Consider the following 18027-nt stretch of genomic DNA (forward strand, 5'->3'; position numbering starts at 1 on the left):
CTCTCTAAGACTGGTTACCTCTTACCTGTCCACAGTGAATACTAGATGGAACAATTCCTTTGATTCCACCATAGTTAGAGGGATCCATCCAGAGAAGAAATTCCCAGCATCGAGAGAAAGAAATTGTCAAAGAATGGAAGATCTCTTTAGAATGGATGCTAAAACAAGCAAAACAGAAATTGCTTAAATGAAATCAATAGTTTTCCCTTTTTTTCCCACTTTCCCCACTTCTTTTATTATCTGTTTAACCCTCTACTTATTTAAAAAGGGATATAAAGTAGACGCACATTTTATCATCCCTCAAAGTTTCTAGGGAACACGGTAAACATGATACTAGGGAGGCATCTGCGTCCAGCCAGGAGGGGCGACAGGGGCCAGCACCGCAGGGATGAGAGGCGAGAGCGGCACAGAGCAAACCCCACACTCAGCAGAGCATGGATCACGCGCAAGTGTGAGAAAACCACACCAGGCCTGGGGTGCTTGCTTCCCGCCGCTCTCAGAACCTCGTAACTCAGAGGCACATGCCGCTGTGCTCACAAAGTCTTGCTTCAACAGTGGGAATAATGAGCCCTAGACTAAACACTGCTCTGGCTCTGCCTATACATCTCAAAAAATGCCCCAAAGGATCAAACTGTTTCCAAGTAACATAACATAAAGCTCAAGAATATTTACAGGAATGCAAAAGTACCCAACAGACAAGCCAAGATTCTTAATGTCTGGCATCCCATCCTGTATCACCAGGTGTGCAAAGAAGCAGAGAAAACACAACACATAATAAGGAGAAGAATCTATCAACTGAAGACAGATCAGAGCTGACAGAGACGTAATAACGAGCAGAACAGGAATTAAAACCGTTATTAGGGGGCTTCCCTGGTGGCGCAATGGTTGAGAGTCTGCCTGCCGATGCAGGGGACACGGGTTCGTGCCCCGGTCCAGGAAGATCCCACATGCCGAGGGAAGTTCCCACGTGCCGTGGAGCAACGAAGCCCGTGCGCCTCAACTACTAAGCCTGCGCTCCAGAACCCGCGGGCCACAACTACGGAAGCCCGTGTGCCTAGAGCCTGTGCTCCACAACAAGAAAAGCCAACGCAATGAGAAGCCCACGCACCGCAACGACGAGTAGCCCCCGCTGGCCGCAACTAGAGAAAGCACGCATGCAGCAAGGAAGACCCAACGCAGCCAAAAATAATAATAATAAGTTAATTAAAACAAAAACAAAAAACCTGTTATTAGAACAGTATTGCATGTGTTAAACCAGAGGGAAGACTGAACATGTTAAGTAGACTCTAGAGATGTATAAGACCCAAACCAAGCTTCTAGAGATGAAAACTGTCAGTGTGAAATGAAAAATATACTAGATGGGATTAATGGCTGATTAAACACTGCAGAAGATCAGTGAATTTAAAGACATAACAACAGAAATTATCCAAAAAGAAACACAAAGAGGAAAAAAAAGACTTTCAAAAAAGATCCATCTGCAATTCTATGCCCAGCAAAAATATCCTTCAAAAACAAAGGTGAAATAAAGGCTTTTTCAGATACCCAAAGGCAGAAGCATTCGTTACCAACAGAGCCATGCTACGAGACATGTTAAGGCTGTCAGCAGCAGGTGAATGGATCAGATAAGACACAGATGAATGAAGGGTACAGGAATGCTGACACCTGTTGGTGATGTACTCCACGTAGGCAAGGGCGTCCTCCACCCGCCGCTTCTTGGTGCACAGGATGATGCGGTTGAAGTTGGCATACACGACTGACGACCCCAGGCGCCTGAACTCAGCAATGAGCCTGCAGACCAAGTTCAGAATCAACGGTCAAGACAGCAGAGAAGACCAGAAGACACTGTGAGAAAAAAGCTGATCGTCCTGAAGCAGAAAACATACTTAGAACCCAGAAGCAACAAAGAACAAAGAGGTCTGCATTGCAAAACCCTACCGTAAACAAAACCAAAGACAAAGACTGAGGAAAAAGTGTGCAACTCACATCACAGAAAAATGGCTAATTTTTATCTAGAAAGAACTCATACAAATTAATGAGGGGAAAAAAAACCCAAATCTACAGAAAAATGGGCAAAGGATATGAAAAGGAAGTCCAATTTCATTCATAATAAGGACTGCATATTAAGGGTATACCAAGAGAGCATTTTATCCCATCTGGTTGGCAATAATACCCCCCATGGCGGCGTGGCCTGGAGTGGGGACATACATTCCCAACCATCGCTAATAGCACAATCAACTGTACGACCTTTACAGGGAGCTCTCTGACAATACTGATCAAATTGGTGTTCACCCATCTAGATTTATCTGATAATATCAATCAGATCTGCAACAGCGTTACTTCCTGAAGACTATTCTACAGACATGTTTGCGCGACCTCATCACGTACAAGGCCACTCCACGTTGGTCACTGTGACAGCAAAAGTTGTGGAAGCAGCCTAAATGTCCATTAGCGTGGTACATCCACACACAGCTCTCTAAGATCTACTGTTAACGAAGGTAAGCGAGGTGCAGAACAGTAAGCACAGTGTACAATGACTTATGAAAAAGCAACAAAGACTATGCATCGCACAGCGTGTCTCTGGAAGCTGCGATGGCAGCTAAGCTCTTCCTGGGACCCATCTGATCGCTATGGTTCAAGTGCGCTCTTGACTCCCAGAGGTGCTGACTGCCATCTTTCTGGCTTGGGGACTGAGGGATCAGCGTAGCCCGGAGAAGGCCACGGGCGGCACTCACTGCAGGAAGAGCTTCTTCATCATGCTGTGCAGCGTGCGGTGCAGGGCGGGGTCGTGGAGCAGCGAGGACGGGGACCGGAGCCAGCGGTAGAAGTGCACCACCTGGTTGTCCGCGTAGATGTTGCGGTACTGCGTGATCTCCTTCACCCAGCCCACCACCATGCTCTTCAGGATCCTGCAGGAGGGGTTCAGAGGGCGCCCCCCTCTGTTGCTGGCACCAGCTCTTCCCTGTTTTGCTGTCACCTTTGCCCCCTCCCTTCTCACTGTTCAGATCCATTCCTCGGCCCTCTGTGACTCATTTGCACCCCTCAACACCACCACACTCAACACAACCTTCCAAGTTTTCCCTACGGCTGGTGCCAGGACAGAGCTGAGAAGACGGGGGTGCCCTACAAGAAGGCACCTCACCTGCTGGGAGAACCAGGAGAAGACTGACCACAGAGACCTGCAGGGCCCTCCTCCCTTGGGCCAGTCACGGGCCTAACGATCTGCTTCGCCACGACTGCCCTGGTTATGTCGCCCCAGGTGGCTCACAGCCATCCCCGCCCCGTGGCAGCTCTGCTGCCAGCACCTCTCGGGACACAGCGGCCGCTTCCCTACCCAGCAGCCCTCGGCCCTGACCACACCGTGCCTTCGGGCCCTGAGCCTCTTCTCCACCAGCCCCCTGGCCTGCAGCCTGCTCCCTCCAGCTCTGCCCGCCTTCTGTGAGAAGGCAACAGGAGTGGCGGTTGGAGAAAACCATTCTTGAATCCCAAGACTTGCTCCTGAGCACCAACCCTTCCCCTCAACTGCAGCACGACCACAAGCACGGGGCCTCGGTTTCCTCATCTCTACAACGGGCCACAGTCATATCACCTGGTGGGCTGTGGAGAGCACACGTGCTCCCTGCCTGTGTCACCGCTGCAATTCGCACCCCCTTCTGTGTGGCTTAACCCACTGTGCATGTCCTGCTGTGCATCCCGCAGCAGATACTCGATACACACCCGCACCCCAAGTAAACTGGCGATTTCCTGCAGGCACGCCTCTGGCCACAGGAACTGTCAACCCATACCTGGAGGGCAGCAAAAGACCCATGAGCAGAGGAAGGAGCCTGGTGGCCCTATACTGGTTTCTGGCAAGGTGGAGGGAAATCCCACTGACACTGTCTTAGCTCTTAGTTTCCGAAACAAGGACAGAAGATAAAAGGATTCTACTGCTCCTTCTAGAACCCAAACTGTTGTTCGGCCTTTGGAGAGGAGAGGGCACAAGAAGAAGAAAAGGCCAGGTGATGTCCTCAGGGTTGCAAGCCCCTGGGTACCTGAAGGTGCTGGAGCAGAGGGCCGTCTCGTCGTAGCTGGTGGGAGCGCTGGCAGCCTGATTGCCCGTGATCATGTCCTCCAGGGAGGCCTGCTGGATCACATCGAAGCTGATGCCCGTGCTGTTGGCCCCCTCCATGTCATTGACGTGGTGAGATTGCAGGATGGTGTTGACAGCCAGGTTCTGAATGTCCAGCTCCACGCACACTGCATACACACACCACCACTTGTGCACTGACCCCTCCTGGGTGCGGAGCCCGACCCCAGCAAGCACTATCTCAGAAAAATCCCTGCTGCTGCTGTTGGGGGCGGCCAACTGCAGAGCACACACCCGCAGAGCCCTGCAGGCTCGGCTCCCGGGCTCTCGGCCCAACAGGGCTGAGCGTTCCCAGAAGTACAGAACGGCAACAAGCGGCAGGGGCAGCAGCCCAGGCCCCCGAGCGCCTCACCCACCCACCTGTGGAATAACAGCCTGAACTGTTGACCTCCACAGGGGCTTGGTCATCGAACTCCACGACGAGGCGGTTGTCGTCAGCCTCCTTCCCGCCCAGGTCAGGCCGTGATGTGGAAGACAGCCAGAGGAGGTGGTTGTGGCGCTGGAGATGGCGGGCAAAGAAGAGGTCGGAGCCAAACGTAGAGATGTCCTCTGGCAGATTCCCAACGGGGACGTGGAAGTACCTGCAGGGGCACGGGGTCAGCCAGCCCCAGAGGGGACAACGACCAGGGAAGCAGGGAAGGCCGACTTGCCACCAGAGACCCGTGAGGCCAGCCACAACCAAGATGGGCAGAGACACCCCTCCACTCGGCTCACCTGCTCATCTCGAAGGCCTGTGACAGACAAGTGTCCAGGTTGAGGTAGTGCCGGATCATGCGCCGGGCTCCGTGGCGCTGCCAATCCAGGACCCCGTAGCTGACCTTCTCAGCCACACGGACAGGCACTAGCGGGAACTCCTCCAAGACGGGCACTTCGCCAGCCAGCCTCTTCAGCTCCCAGTTGGACTGAACAGCGACGAGTGTGGGCCCACGGCGCTCCTCCTGGGCGCAGGGAAGGAGACAGCTAGGTGGACCCGGCCCGGGAGAGGGAGGGAAGGAGGGAAGGAGGGAGGGGGCTCCCACGGCGTGGGACCCTGATGGCACGCACTTTGTAGGCCAGCAGGAAGCGCTGGATGGCTCTGCAGATGACCTTCAAGTCTGTTTCAGCCCGAACTTCAAAAGTGTGTTTGCTGGGGGGCAGGAGCTCAGGGCCCACTTTTTCCAGCAGAAGGCTGTGCTCAGCTGAGTACAGGGCACTGAGGCTGGGCATCTGGTTGCTTCGCACCTAGACAAACAAGGGCTGGGTCGGCACCTCTCCCCACAGGGAAGGAAGTGGGCAGCCCGGAGTGGACGTGGGTGGCCGGGCTACCTCTGCGGATCCACTTCTAATTGCTGGGCGAAGGCTTTTGGAAACAAGGCAGCAGTGGGGTCAGGGGTGCGAGAGTTCCGTGCCCAGGGATATGCTCCTCCCCCAGCGAGGCTCGCCCACAGCCTGGCCCGGAACTCACGGTATCCAACACAAACACAGACGCCTTGCGCTGCGCGGGCACGAAGATGCCGAAGAGAGCTTTGTGGCCCTGCGCGTGGTGATACAGGTAGATGTGGCGGATGCTCCCTGCAGGAGAACATGGCCTGTCACCCTGAGATGAGCAGGAGGCGGGCCAAGCAAGGGCGGCTGGCACATGCCATACCTGGTTCCAGGTAGCTGAACTGGGCCAGAGAGCGCATCTCCAGGTGCTCAAGAGCGAAGGTTTCTGCTTCCCAGCCTGAGTGATGCCTCACCAACTGTTTATTGACCACACACACACAGCCCAGCTGCACCAGGGCCCGAAACAATAACGGAACCTGGAAGGGGGGCAGACAGAGTGGTATGAGGGCTGACGGAGAGGGCACAGGCCCGTGGCCATCTTCGGCAGACATGCTGCTGAAATTCACTGTGTCCATGAAGTCCACAGCCGATGCTGCTAGCCTGTCCATGCCTCTGTGGGGTTTGTTTCCCTCTATTCCATCCGGATAGATCCTTGCACAGTTCAGCTGGGAAAACAGTTACCTGAGTCTCGTACACGCCCTCGATGTCCGGCGCCGCCAGCTCAGTGTTGATCTCGTTGATGTGCTCTTGGTACATGTCCTCTGGCACCGAGTACTCATAGAGATTGTAGACCATGTTGGAGCGAGGAAGGACCCGATTCACCTGGTGACACAATATGGCGATGATCTCACCCCACAACTGAGCTAAGTCGTAATGTGTGCTACAATGCACAGGCAAACACATGTGCGTACACTCTTACAGCCACGCATCGTTTAAACAGGCCTAGAACCTCTGGTGCCCACAACCATGGAGTAAACCCCTACAGCCCATCTCTCCCAATGAGTAAAATGAAAAGGTCTGGGCATAACTTCAAGAAGCTGCCTGAGGCTTCTAAAAAGCAGCCAAGCTCCAAGACTGTGAGGGGCAGGTGTTCCCGCTTTATATTCCTCTTTTCTCTCCTGGGTTTAACCTTAAGGGTGCAGGAAGCAAAAACCGTGAGAGAAGCCATGTTTTCCTGGACAGAAGACTAGGAAAGGAGCCGCAGCCAGAGAGTGTGGGAATCCTGGCGAGGAGGGAGCAGGAGAGGGGTGCCCAAAGGGGAAAATATCCTACAAGGATGTCCTCCTACAAACTTACATCACATCACATCCAAGAAAGCTACAGAATTCCAGATCATCTGTCCTCTGCTGTCCAACACCCCCCCCCCGTCCTCTCTCTAGATCCATATTCTGCTGAATATTCTGGTCAGAATCGAGTTTCACCTTCTCCAGAAGGCTCCTCTGTCTAGTTGCCAGTTACCAATACTCGAATCTCATCTCAACTAGACATCAACCTGTTAATCGGTTCCTAGCACCCAACCAAGAAATGTGCTCATTTGCTCAGTGAACGAGCTCTGGGTGGAGCTGACTGGGAGCCCGGCCTCTGAAGACACCACAGCGGAGAGGAGGACGCCTGCTGTAGGACCCCACGTATGTGAAATGTCCACAAGAGGCTAATCTAGAGGTAGAATGTGGACCAGTGCTTACTGAGGGCTGGGAGAGGGCAGAGACTGCCAAGGGGCCTGGGGCTTCTTTGGGAGTGATGAAAACGTTCTAAGATTGACAGTGGAGATGGTTGCATAACTCTGTGAATACACTAAAAGCCAACAAATCGTACACTTTAGATGAGTGAACTGTATGGCATGTGAATTAGACCCCAATAAAGCTGTTAACATCAAAAGAGCCTATGGAGACAGAGCCTGCAGCCTCTGACTGATGTCCACCCAGTCCTTTCCCTGCTACATGGATGTCAGATGCAAGAGGACGGTGCAGCAAGGACAATGACACCTGCAGCTTCCATCACTGAGCATTCACTTGGCACTTCACAGCATCATTTCAATTAATTTTTACAGCATCCCAAGAAGGTTCTCAGGAGATGGAGGCTCCAGAACACCTCGCTCAAGGTCACAAAGCTCACTAGGTCTTTGCGTGGCCTCCTCCATAGTGGAGACAACCTCAGAGGCTGAGCAGACAGCTGACCTCAGTGATCAGCAACGCCAACTGCCCCCCGTACCTTCCGATAGGAAGGGCCCTCCTCCGCTTTGGCCACCCGCTGGTTCACGTAGAATATCCGGGGAATGTTCAGCTTGATGCAATACAGGTCACTGCTGATGACAGCCCACAGCCTGAACAAGCCAGCCTGGCCGGTCGCGCTGATCTGAAAGGAAACACAGGTCGCACAGCAGTGCGTGTCTCACCGTGTCACAGAAGGCACTCAATACCTGTGGACAGGCCATCTCCCAGGTGGCCTCCAGCACCAGGCCCTGTCACAGAGGCACAAAGGTAAAGCCCTGCCCTTCCTGCTCCATTCCAGACCAGGTCCCCAGGATCGTGAGCCATCCAGATAGCCCTTCGTTCCCATAAGCCATGCTCCCGCCCTCAGGGGTGTCCCGCCCTCCCACTGCTAGCTGTCCGCACTTGCACGATCTGCCACGGGAGGTCCAGAATGCTGCGAGCAGTTCTTCGCAAGAAGCCCCCCAGCCCTGTGGAGGGCCCCTCTCGGACGGTCCCAGGCCTCGGTGCACCTTCTGGCCCCGCCAGACGCCGCCTCTTCTTGTGAGCAAGGCGCTGTCGAGCTTGTAGCTGCCACTTCTTCTTGTGGAACTGGAGCCAGACCAGCCACTCTTCCTGGGATAGGTCAAGAGGAGGAGACGGGAAATACAGCTGAGCACAAGTGAAACAGAAACACCCTTCCACAGCAACTAACCCTCACAGTCCCCAAGCGCTCTGTAAGAACTGGGTACATCTTGCCAATTTGCTCAGGGGTCAAGGCCCAGTTCAGGGCCCAGACCCTGCAGGGAGACGGCTCGTCACAGGTCAGGCCTGACCAGCATCCCTGCTACCTCCCCCTGAGGATTCTTGCCTGGGTGGATCCAAGCCCCGGAGGCTGCCCCAAGATCTCCTGCCAGGGCACCGTCAGCTCCAGGTCCTGCGACTCCTCCTGGCTCTCCCAGTGGCTACGCCTCCTCTTGGTAGCAATGGGCACTGCCGAGTGGAGCGGCTTCACAAGGCCGAAGTCCTCCATGTCGGGGGCGCCAAGGCTCTGGGCACCTTCTGAAGCTTGTGCCATGCCCACCTGCAAAGATCCAAAGGAGCCTTAGAACAGCTCTCTCTAGAAATCCACCATAAGTGCACCTCTGAAGAAGGTAAAATACTTGTATGCAAACGTATTCATTTACAGACTAATCTATTTTTAAACTTTTAAGAGTGAAAAGGTCAGACAGAAAATGTCACTCAGGCGTCACCATCATGAAGTGAACGTTTACATTTTTCTGTGCTTGCTTCAGAACTCTCTCCTCTTCATAAGAAATAAAATACTGCAAAGAATAGGTAAAGGCCCCCTGTTTCTCCCTCCCAGCCCCCAAGCACAGTGCCTACCACTCCCCACACATTTTGAATTTTCACTCCGTACCTATAAACCCATATACCATTACTTTAAGCTGCAGTTTTATATGAACAGAGACACATGGTACACATCCTACTGCAACTTGTTTTACTCAATAACATCTTTTTGAAATTGATGCCTATTGATGCATGTGGACATTGTCCATTCATTCTAACTGTAGGATATTCCATTATGCAAATAAATCAGCTTACCTATCCATGACATTCTAAAATGAAGAATGGTTAATTTCTACTCTTTCAGAACTAGAAACTGGGTTCTTCAACAACCATCCTTCCACATGCTGCCTGAAGACCTTGTGTTCACACTCCCACCAGAAATACAGATAAGCTCCTATTTCCCCACGTGTGCTAACAGTTGGTGTCACCATACTCATTTTTTGGTGTGATGTGGTATCTAAATACTTCATTTTTCATTTACCTAACTGACAGTGGGGCAGTCAGTCTTCTAAAATGGCCCTGATGATCCCCACCTCCAGCTGTTCATGCCCCTGTATGACTCCCTCCTGAGTGTGGGCTGGACCCAGTGACCTGCCTCAAATGAACAGATTACAACGAAAGTGACAGGATGTCATTCTGAGATTAGATTATAAAATACAGTGACCTCTGAACTGCTGGCACTCTGGCTCTTATCCAGTGCTTGCTCTGAAGTCAGCTGCCAGGCTGTGACCTGCCCTCTGGATAAGTCCATGGAGCAAGGAAATGAGGACGGCTCCACTAGTGAATCCTGCCACCAGCTACCAGAGTGAAGCACCTCCTTCCCCAGTTGCTGGGGAAGCCTTCAGATGAGACCACAGTCCCGATGACACCTGACTGTAGTCTGTGGGAGACCCTGAGCCAGGGGACCTTGATAAGCTGTCCCCAGATTCCAGAACCACAGGCCACAGAAAGTGCAAGACAGTAACACACCTGTGGGCTTCCCTGGTGGCGCAGCGGTTAAGAATCCACCCGCCAGTGCAGGGGACACGGGTTCGATTCCTGGTCCAGGAAGGTCCCACATGCTGCAGGGCAACGAAGCCCGTGCGCCACAACTACTGAGCCTGCGCTCTAGAGCCCGCGCGCTGCAACCATACTAAAATCCATGCGTTCTGGGGCCTGCGCGCCGGAACGAGAGGCCACCACAATGAGAAGCCTGCACACTGCCGCGAAGGGTAGCCCTCACTTGACACAACTAGAGAAAGCCCGTACGCAGCAACGAAGACCCAGCGCAGCCAAAACAAAAAACAAAAACACCTGCGTTACTTAAGCTGCTAGGTTCTCAGATTACTTGCTACGCAGCAACAGAAAAATATACACATACTTATGGACCATTCCTAACTTTCGTCCATGCCGAATATCTTCTTCGAATTATGACTTGTCTCTTTATGGTGACTTCTGTACTATAAAAGTGTGTGTGTTTTTTACTTTTTATTATAAAAATTACAAAAGTAATGAATACCCATGTTCTTATAACTCAGATTCAATAAATACCAACGTTCTGCCATTCTTGTTTCAGACTACAGAAAATTTACATTTTAATTAATTGAAGGTATCTGTCTTTCCCTTTGTGATCGTTTTTTATGCATGCCTTAAGAAGCTCTTTCTACCTCAGCATCATAAAGATAGCCTCCTGTGTTTTTTTCTAAACAGCTGTTTTCTTTTTCAATTTAGATCTGTATTTGGAATTTGTTTTCATACTCAGTGTGAAATAGCTACTTACTTCTTGAAATATGAAAAAACATTTCCCCCAGTATCATTTATTGAATAAGCACTCCGTTCTCCTTAATAATGTATAACGCTACCTCTGTGATAGACCAAGCTCCCATACGTATTTGGATCTGTTTCTAGGGTACCTATGAGCGCTACCGCTGTATGGTCTTGCCTTAATACGACTTTCTTGTGTGTCTTGTTACATACTACGACAAGCTTCCCCTTGTTCATCTTCAAAATTGTTTTTGTTTTTCTTATACTTGTTCTTCATATGAATTTTAGGATTAGACTTTCAAGTTACATCAAAAAACTTTTTGAAGGACTTCCCTGGTGGTCCAGTGGTTAAGAATCCGCCTTTCACTGCAGGGGGCGCAGGTTCAATACCTGGTTGGGGAATTAAGATCCTGCATGCCAGCCTTCCCTGGTGGCACAGTCGTTAAGGATCTGCCTGCCAATGCAGGGGACATGGGTTTGAGCCCTGGTCCGGGAAGATCCCACATGCCACGGAGCATCTAAGCCCATGTGCCACAACTACTGAGCCTGTGCTCTAGAGGCTGAGAGCCACAACTACTGAACCCCGCACGCCTAGAGCCCAGGTTCTTCAACAAGAGAAGCCATTGCAATGAGAAGCCCACACACCGCAATGAAGAGTAGCCCCCGCTCACTGCAACTAAAGAAAGCCTGCACACAGCAACAAAGACCCAATGCAGCCAAAAATCAACAACAACAAAAAAATCCTAATTGTTTCTAGTATAAGATAAAGCTACAGATTTTTATATATCAGCTTTGGATCTAATAATCTTGCTGAAATGTCTTATTAGTTAAAACAATTCCTGGGTTTCCTTACATTTTCTGTGTTAACAATTATATCACCTGCAAATGACGAGTTTTATGCCTTTCTATCCTTAAAATTTAACTTCTTTTCCTTGTTGAATTATGCTGGCCAGGACTTCCAAACAATTTTGAATAGAAGTGATGGTAGGGGCTTCCCTGGTGGCGCAGTGGTTGAGAGTCCGCCTGCCGATGCAGGGGACGCGGGTTCGTGCCCCGGTCTGGGAGGATCCCACATGCCGCCGAGTGGCTGGCCCGTGACCCATGGCTGCTGAGCCTGCGCGTCCGGACCCTGTGCTCCGCAACGGGAGAGGCCACAGCAGTGAGAGGCCCGCATAGCGCAAAAAAAAAAAAAAAAAAATGAAGGGGTAACAGGCATCCATCTCCTGTTCCTCAACTTTAATGATTCTAATGTGCCACTATATGATGTGTGCTATTGAGTTTCGACAGAGACTTTATCAGAGAAACATCTCATCTTTTATGATTTTGCCTGCTCAAAGTTTTATCACGAACAGACATTGAAGTTTATCAAATGTTCTTTCTTGCCTCTATTGGAAACGATCCCATAAGTCTTCTCTTTTGATGATGATGATGAACAGATTTTTCCTAAAATTAACAGAATTAGCAGATCTCTAAAGCTAACCCCTGCCATTCCTTGCATAAGTCCTACTTGTACACAGTGTTACTGTTTTTATACGGTGCAAAATTTAGTTTGTTACTATTTTTGTACCTGTTGTTTGTAACTGCCAATGGCCTATAACACTCCTTCCTTTTCCTGGCCTGTCAGTTTGTTACCAAGGTAACAAGTGTTATCAAGATTACCAAATGAGTAATCTTGATATTCTCTGGAATAATTTGTTTAAAAAGTTTGGTAAAATCCCTCTGAGAAACCATTTGGGTCCAGTGTTTGCTTCTTTCTAATTATGATTTTTTTTTTTTTTTTTTTTTGCGGTACGCGGGCCTCTCACTGTTGTGGCCTCTCCCGTTGCGGAGCACAAGCTCCGGACGCGCAGGCTCAGTGGCCATGGCTCACGGGCCCAGCCGCTCCGCGGCACGTGGGATCTTCCCGGACCGGGGCACGAACCCGTGTCCCCTGCATCGGCAGGCGGACTCTCAACCACTGCACCACTAGGGAAGCCCTATGATTCATTTTTTAATGGTTAAAGTTCTATTCAGTTTTTCTACTTTTTTTCTTAGGTTAATTTGAATAATTCTTCTAGGATACTATCCATTCCATCTAAGTTTTCCAATTGTTTAGGAAAGGTAACTACTTATTTATTTATTTTCAGGCTTTATTATATCTGCAATGATAATCTGTTTTCATTAAAACAAAACCTGAAATACCTATCTTGACAAAGATTTGTCTATTTCGTAAGTCTTTTCAAAGATCAAGGTTTTGGTTTTACTGTTTGTTCATTCATTTCTGCTCTTGCCTTTATAACTTCTTTCTTTCTACTTTCTTGGTTCACTCTACTGTTTTCGAATTCTTCAGCTATAAGCTTACTTAATTTTCTACTGGTTTTTCTTTTCTATTATATGCATTTAAATAGATTATGTGTTATTTGTAGTCCTCTTTAGCTGCATACTACAAATTTTGATAGTATTTTCATTCAGTAAGTATTTCTAATTTCCATTGTGACTTCTTTGATCCATGAGTTACTTATAAATGTGTTTCTTTTTAGTTTCCAAACAATATGGTCTGTATATAAATTATTTGGAATCTGTTGCAATGCACTTTGCAGCATACAGACAGTCTTATTTTAGGTGTTCTTGAAAAGAATGTGTATCCTTTAATTACTGGGTGCAAGGTTCTATTTGTTAACTAAATCTAGTTAGCTACTAAATCTAGTTAGCAATTGTGTCATTCCAACTGTACACATTTTTACTAGTTTTTGGTCTGCTAGATCTATCAATTGAGAGAGATGTGTCAAAATCCCAAACTGATTAGATGTCAATTTCTTCTACTTAGGTAATTTTTACATTATTTAATTTGAAACTAAACTATTAGAATTGTTATATATTTCTAGAGAATTGTTGACTTTCAGTATAGTTTAATACCATCCTTATCCTGACTAATACTTTTTGGCCTACATATTTTTTTGGTCTGGCATTAATACAGCTACATCAGCTTTGTTTTGGTTAATATTTACCTGATATATATGTTTTTTCAACCTTTTAATCATTTTGAGCCCTTTTAAGTATAGCTCTTAAAAATAAGATAAAGTTAGACTGTAAAAATTCAACCCGAGAGTCTGCTTTTAGCAGGTGAGTTTATTTACTGCTCTGGTTGAAGCTCACTTTCCATCTTCAGCACCTCCAAATTTTCTTCTTGCTCTTCTGATTTTAGCTGTGCTTTTCATTACACTGTCTTCAGTATTTTTTGGAGTTTCTAACAGAATTTTTTTTTTTTTTTACAGTTTAGACAACTGAGGTCTCAAGGAATAGTGATGCATTCCAAGTTACTGAGTCTAATCAGTACATCCTCCATTTACACATAGTTCTTCACCCTAAACTGATGATTCAAAGTTTCTTATCGCAAAAGAAGAACATTGGGAGGAATTAAAGCATAAAGTATCAATGTGTACATTTTTAGAAAGAAAAAAAAAATTGTAAATGCCTGAATGGAAGGAAGCATCCAAAATTATGGACAGCAATGTGGAGACTTTGGTGCCCTGTGTGCCCATGGGACACTGCCCAGCACCAACCGTCACAGCCTCTGTTGGCCTGGGCCAGGCCCCATTACCTGTCTCTTGCCCTCAAGGACGAAGAGCTCACTGATCTTCTTCTGCTTGTGGACATCGTTCTTCTCCAGCAGTTTTTTGTGCAGCCAGTCAGGGTGCTTGACACGTGGTACTGGGTTCTTCACCTACATAAAGGTGAGATCGATCACTTGTCTGATGCTGTTAGTCTGGGCCAGGCCCAGGTTTCTGTAGCTTTTAGGTCACACTGTGCCCTGTTTCCACCAGTTCTCAACCTCACCTGCTGCAGAGCCGCAGGGATTGTGATGATCTTCTGTATGGCACTTCCCAGTCGCTCGATGTAGTAGTCCCAGTCCAGAATCTGAGCGTGCAGGAAGCCAGCAACAACCGGGGTGTATGAGAGAAAAGCAGCAGCAGCGGCATGCTTCACGTGTCTCACTTAAACCTCTTAGAAATTCTAAGATACAAGGTCCCATTTCGCAGAGGAGGAAACTGAAGTGGAGAGTGTAAACGACTTTCCCAGGATCAGAGCTGGTAGGGGGCCAAGCCAGCACTAGAACCCTGTGCCAGACCCCAAGCCTTAGTCCATCCAAGAGAACAGTTAAAAGGGCCTCCCCAACATTTAGCTTCTCCAGTTTTGCCCTAAAATGTAACTATTTCCTCATTCATTACATAACAGAAAGGAGGAAATCAAGAGTGAAGTCTCCAGCCAAAAAGGAGACCTGAGTCAGGGATACTCTGCCCTGTCTAGTTTTCCTCCTAAACTTCTGAGAGTAGGAAAAAACCCGCACTCACTGTCCGAATATCAAAGTCTTGAAGGGAAGAACTCTTAAGCCATTTCCGGAGAAAGTGCTTCCTCACCGTGGGCTCTGCCTGGAAAATGGCGAGTGGAATGGCCCTGGGCAAGAAGAGACACAAAACTCAACAATGTGAAAACCTCCCTAAACCAGGTCATAGCACTTATCAAGTACACACATATTCTACATGGAAATAAGTTATTATGACCTACTTTGTAACCTATGTTTCTATTTATTGTAGTTATTTGTATAAACTATACCTATATCTGATGTTTATCATACTTAATAACTAAACAATACTTCATCATATTAAAATACCACGGTTTAATGTACAATCCCCTACCATTGGCCATCTGGTCTGTGTTTGGCCACTGTTAATAGAGCTATTTATACAAGTGTCCTTATATAAGTTATATATTCATGTGCATGTATGTAATTAAAAACTTAAAAAATTATTATTCATTGGGTAAAATATTAGAGAGCCCACCTGCTCACCTGAAAATGAAGCCAGTTTTCACATCATTAGCAAAGCAATAGGGCAACTGTCACTACCCCTCTTTCTTTCATTGGAGGAAGTATTTGTTATTGTGAAATATCATGAAGAAACTTAGAAAGAACACGACACCTGTGCACCCACCACCCAGTCCTATCAAACTGGCCCTGCCACTTTTATTTCATGGATGAAAAAATAAAGATGACGATGAAGTCCCCAGTGCAGCTCTCCTGACCCTCCTCATAGAGAAGTAAACACAATATTTTTCTTGGTGTTTATCAATCCCATGCATGCTTTATAGAACTATTTTGTGTACCCATAAAAAAATGAGTACTTTCTATGCGTGTAAACTTAAACAGGTGGAAGTACACTGTATGTGTCGCCCTGCAGTCTGCTTTTCTTGCTCTATCAGTGATGTAACATGTAGCTGTGATTCAATCATCCCAACTCGAAAAGTACAGCATCAGTCTCCTCGGGGGTGTGAGTGATCTGGAGTCCTGTCCTAAACCTGAAATGGACCTTGTGATGGGGCCCATCGCAGCAGACCCTCCAAGACATCCCCACTCCCCTATGCCTGACTGAGAGGGTGCTCTCAGTCTGGTCTCCCAAGAACCCAGATTCTCCGGGCTCCAGGTGGATGGGCTCACCACGCTCTCAGGGGTCCCACCAGGGCCCCAGAAAGCCTTCCTGTCATCTGATCTGCAGGGGGTCTGAGGCCCAGTTCCTCCCTTTTCTAAATCCAGACTATCCCTGCACTGTTTTTTTAAATATTTATTTATTTTTGGCTGCATCAGGTCTTAGTTGCAGCACAGGGGATCTTTTCTTGCGGCAAGCAGGCTCTACAGCGCACGGGCTCAGTAGCTGCGGCGTGCGGGCTTAGTTGCCCCACCGCATGTGGGATCTTAGTTCTTTGACCAGGGATCGAACCCACGTCCACTGCACTGGAAGGTGGAGTCTTAACCACTGCACCACCAGGGAAATCCCTCCCTGTACTGTTTAAGGAAGCTCATCTCTCTATGGAAGGACAGAGATTCCACAACAGATGCAGGTTTTCAATGTGAGCATACGAGACCCTTAAGGAATTCCTTCCTTAACACTGGAAACCCTTACCTCTCTGTGACCGGAGACCCCTCAGGCTTCCGGGAGATGATGTAGCGGCAGCTCAGCCCTGCATCCTTCACCATCTGATCCCCCAGGAACTCAGCCAGGCGCCTGGCCGTGCTGATGGACGTAGACTTCTGCTCCCCATAATCTTCCAGCTTCCGAGACATGGAACGGTTCTCAGAGATCAGCTCGAACAGCTCAGAATCAGGCATGTTAGCTGCCTGGAGAAAGAGGCAATGGGCAAAACGTCACTCAGAAGGAAGGGAGCACCACCGTGAGGCTACCCGAGACTTTCCTCCAGGTGAAAGTCTGCGTTTCTCTAGCCTGATGAGCTGAAGGCAGCAGTGTAATAGGGCTGTCTCATACCAGCATACAGCAACGCTTACACCACACACAAAACCGTACCTTTTGTTTTATTAAAGTGTGCAGAAAAATATCAAGAAACGTTTATTGAGCTATTAGCACGAAGACTGCAGAAAAAGAGAAAAGACAGAGCATTGATTTTTCTCCTAAAAGGAAAAGAAAGATGGGGAAAGGAGGAACCAGGAGGGAGAAGAGGCACGGGCCAGCCGGACAGCAGCTGGACCAACTGAGGGGCCAGCAGCTTCCTTCAGCGATGAGGAGTCCAGGGGGCCTATCCGAGGACAAACAGCTTACAATTCGTTCATTATCATGCTATTTGTTTCCTTCACTGTTTCTGTCACTGGATATAGAAGTTAAGGGGGGATTCTGAGAGGCCCTGGAACTAAGGAAGTAGTGGGATCCCATCAGAATTATTAGCCTTGAGTTCACCTGTCACCTTGCTCACCAGGACCCTCTCTGACTGCAGGACCCTCAGAGCCAGGTGAGGAGGGTGGCCTTACCTTACTGTACAGCACGTCCAGCCAGTAATCAGCCACCTTGGCAACAGAGCCATACGCCTCCTCTAGGGTGCTGCCCTTAAGGAAGGCCTCGAATACTGAGGACTGGAAGATTTTAATCAGCTGCAGCTCCCCACGGCGTTTGACCTCGAAGCCCTTGAGCTCAGCCAGGGAACCATCCTCATTGAATACGGCATACCTAGAAACACAGGCAAGCACAGCAGAGAGGGAAAGCCCGGGATGCTGGCTGCTTCTCCTCGCCCTCGGCCTTCTTCCTTCTCTTACCCGCCCCTCTAGCATCCATCAAGCAGCAAACATCTCTCCATCCTGAGGTTTATGCTTCTCCAAACTAAAAATGACTTAAGGCCCTGCCATCTGTAGAACCAGAATATAACAGGTGGAGAACAGAGTTGGTAGCATCAGCGTCAAGAACAGCTTTCCAAATTGAATCAAAAAGGCCAAAAAACTAGAACTGAGGTCTGTTCCCATCCTGGCTCCTGGTCCACTTCCTGGAGGAGTTGTTAAAC

At 48.7% G+C, this 18027-nt stretch overlaps 1 protein-coding gene across 1 annotated transcript in view; it reads right to left on the reverse strand.

Moving 5' to 3' along the window:
- The window catches only part of POLE (DNA polymerase epsilon, catalytic subunit), a 56107-nt gene that overhangs the window by 10962 nt on the left and 27118 nt on the right, over window positions 1–18027 (reverse strand). The window contains exons 25-42 of the mRNA XM_024739880.1: window positions 17504–17699; window positions 16647–16861; window positions 15042–15144; window positions 14527–14607; window positions 14291–14413; window positions 8489–8701; window positions 8044–8253; window positions 7640–7783; window positions 6110–6250; window positions 5751–5904; window positions 5568–5674; window positions 5168–5344; window positions 4838–5061; window positions 4484–4704; window positions 4029–4233; window positions 2733–2906; window positions 1663–1788; window positions 26–158 (exon numbers count right to left, since the gene is read on the reverse strand). Coding sequence (XP_024595648.1) covers window positions 26–158; window positions 1663–1788; window positions 2733–2906; window positions 4029–4233; window positions 4484–4704; window positions 4838–5061; window positions 5168–5344; window positions 5568–5674; window positions 5751–5904; window positions 6110–6250; window positions 7640–7783; window positions 8044–8253; window positions 8489–8701; window positions 14291–14413; window positions 14527–14607; window positions 15042–15144; window positions 16647–16861; window positions 17504–17699 — 2947 coding nt within the window. The remainder of the gene's footprint in view (window positions 1–25; window positions 159–1662; window positions 1789–2732; window positions 2907–4028; window positions 4234–4483; window positions 4705–4837; window positions 5062–5167; window positions 5345–5567; window positions 5675–5750; window positions 5905–6109; window positions 6251–7639; window positions 7784–8043; window positions 8254–8488; window positions 8702–14290; window positions 14414–14526; window positions 14608–15041; window positions 15145–16646; window positions 16862–17503; window positions 17700–18027) is intronic.

This window comes from Neophocaena asiaeorientalis, unplaced genomic scaffold (assembly GCF_003031525.2).
Source record: "Neophocaena asiaeorientalis asiaeorientalis breed wild unplaced genomic scaffold, Neophocaena_asiaeorientalis_V1.1 scaffold757, whole genome shotgun sequence".
Taxonomy (NCBI): Eukaryota; Metazoa; Chordata; class Mammalia; order Artiodactyla; family Phocoenidae; genus Neophocaena; species Neophocaena asiaeorientalis.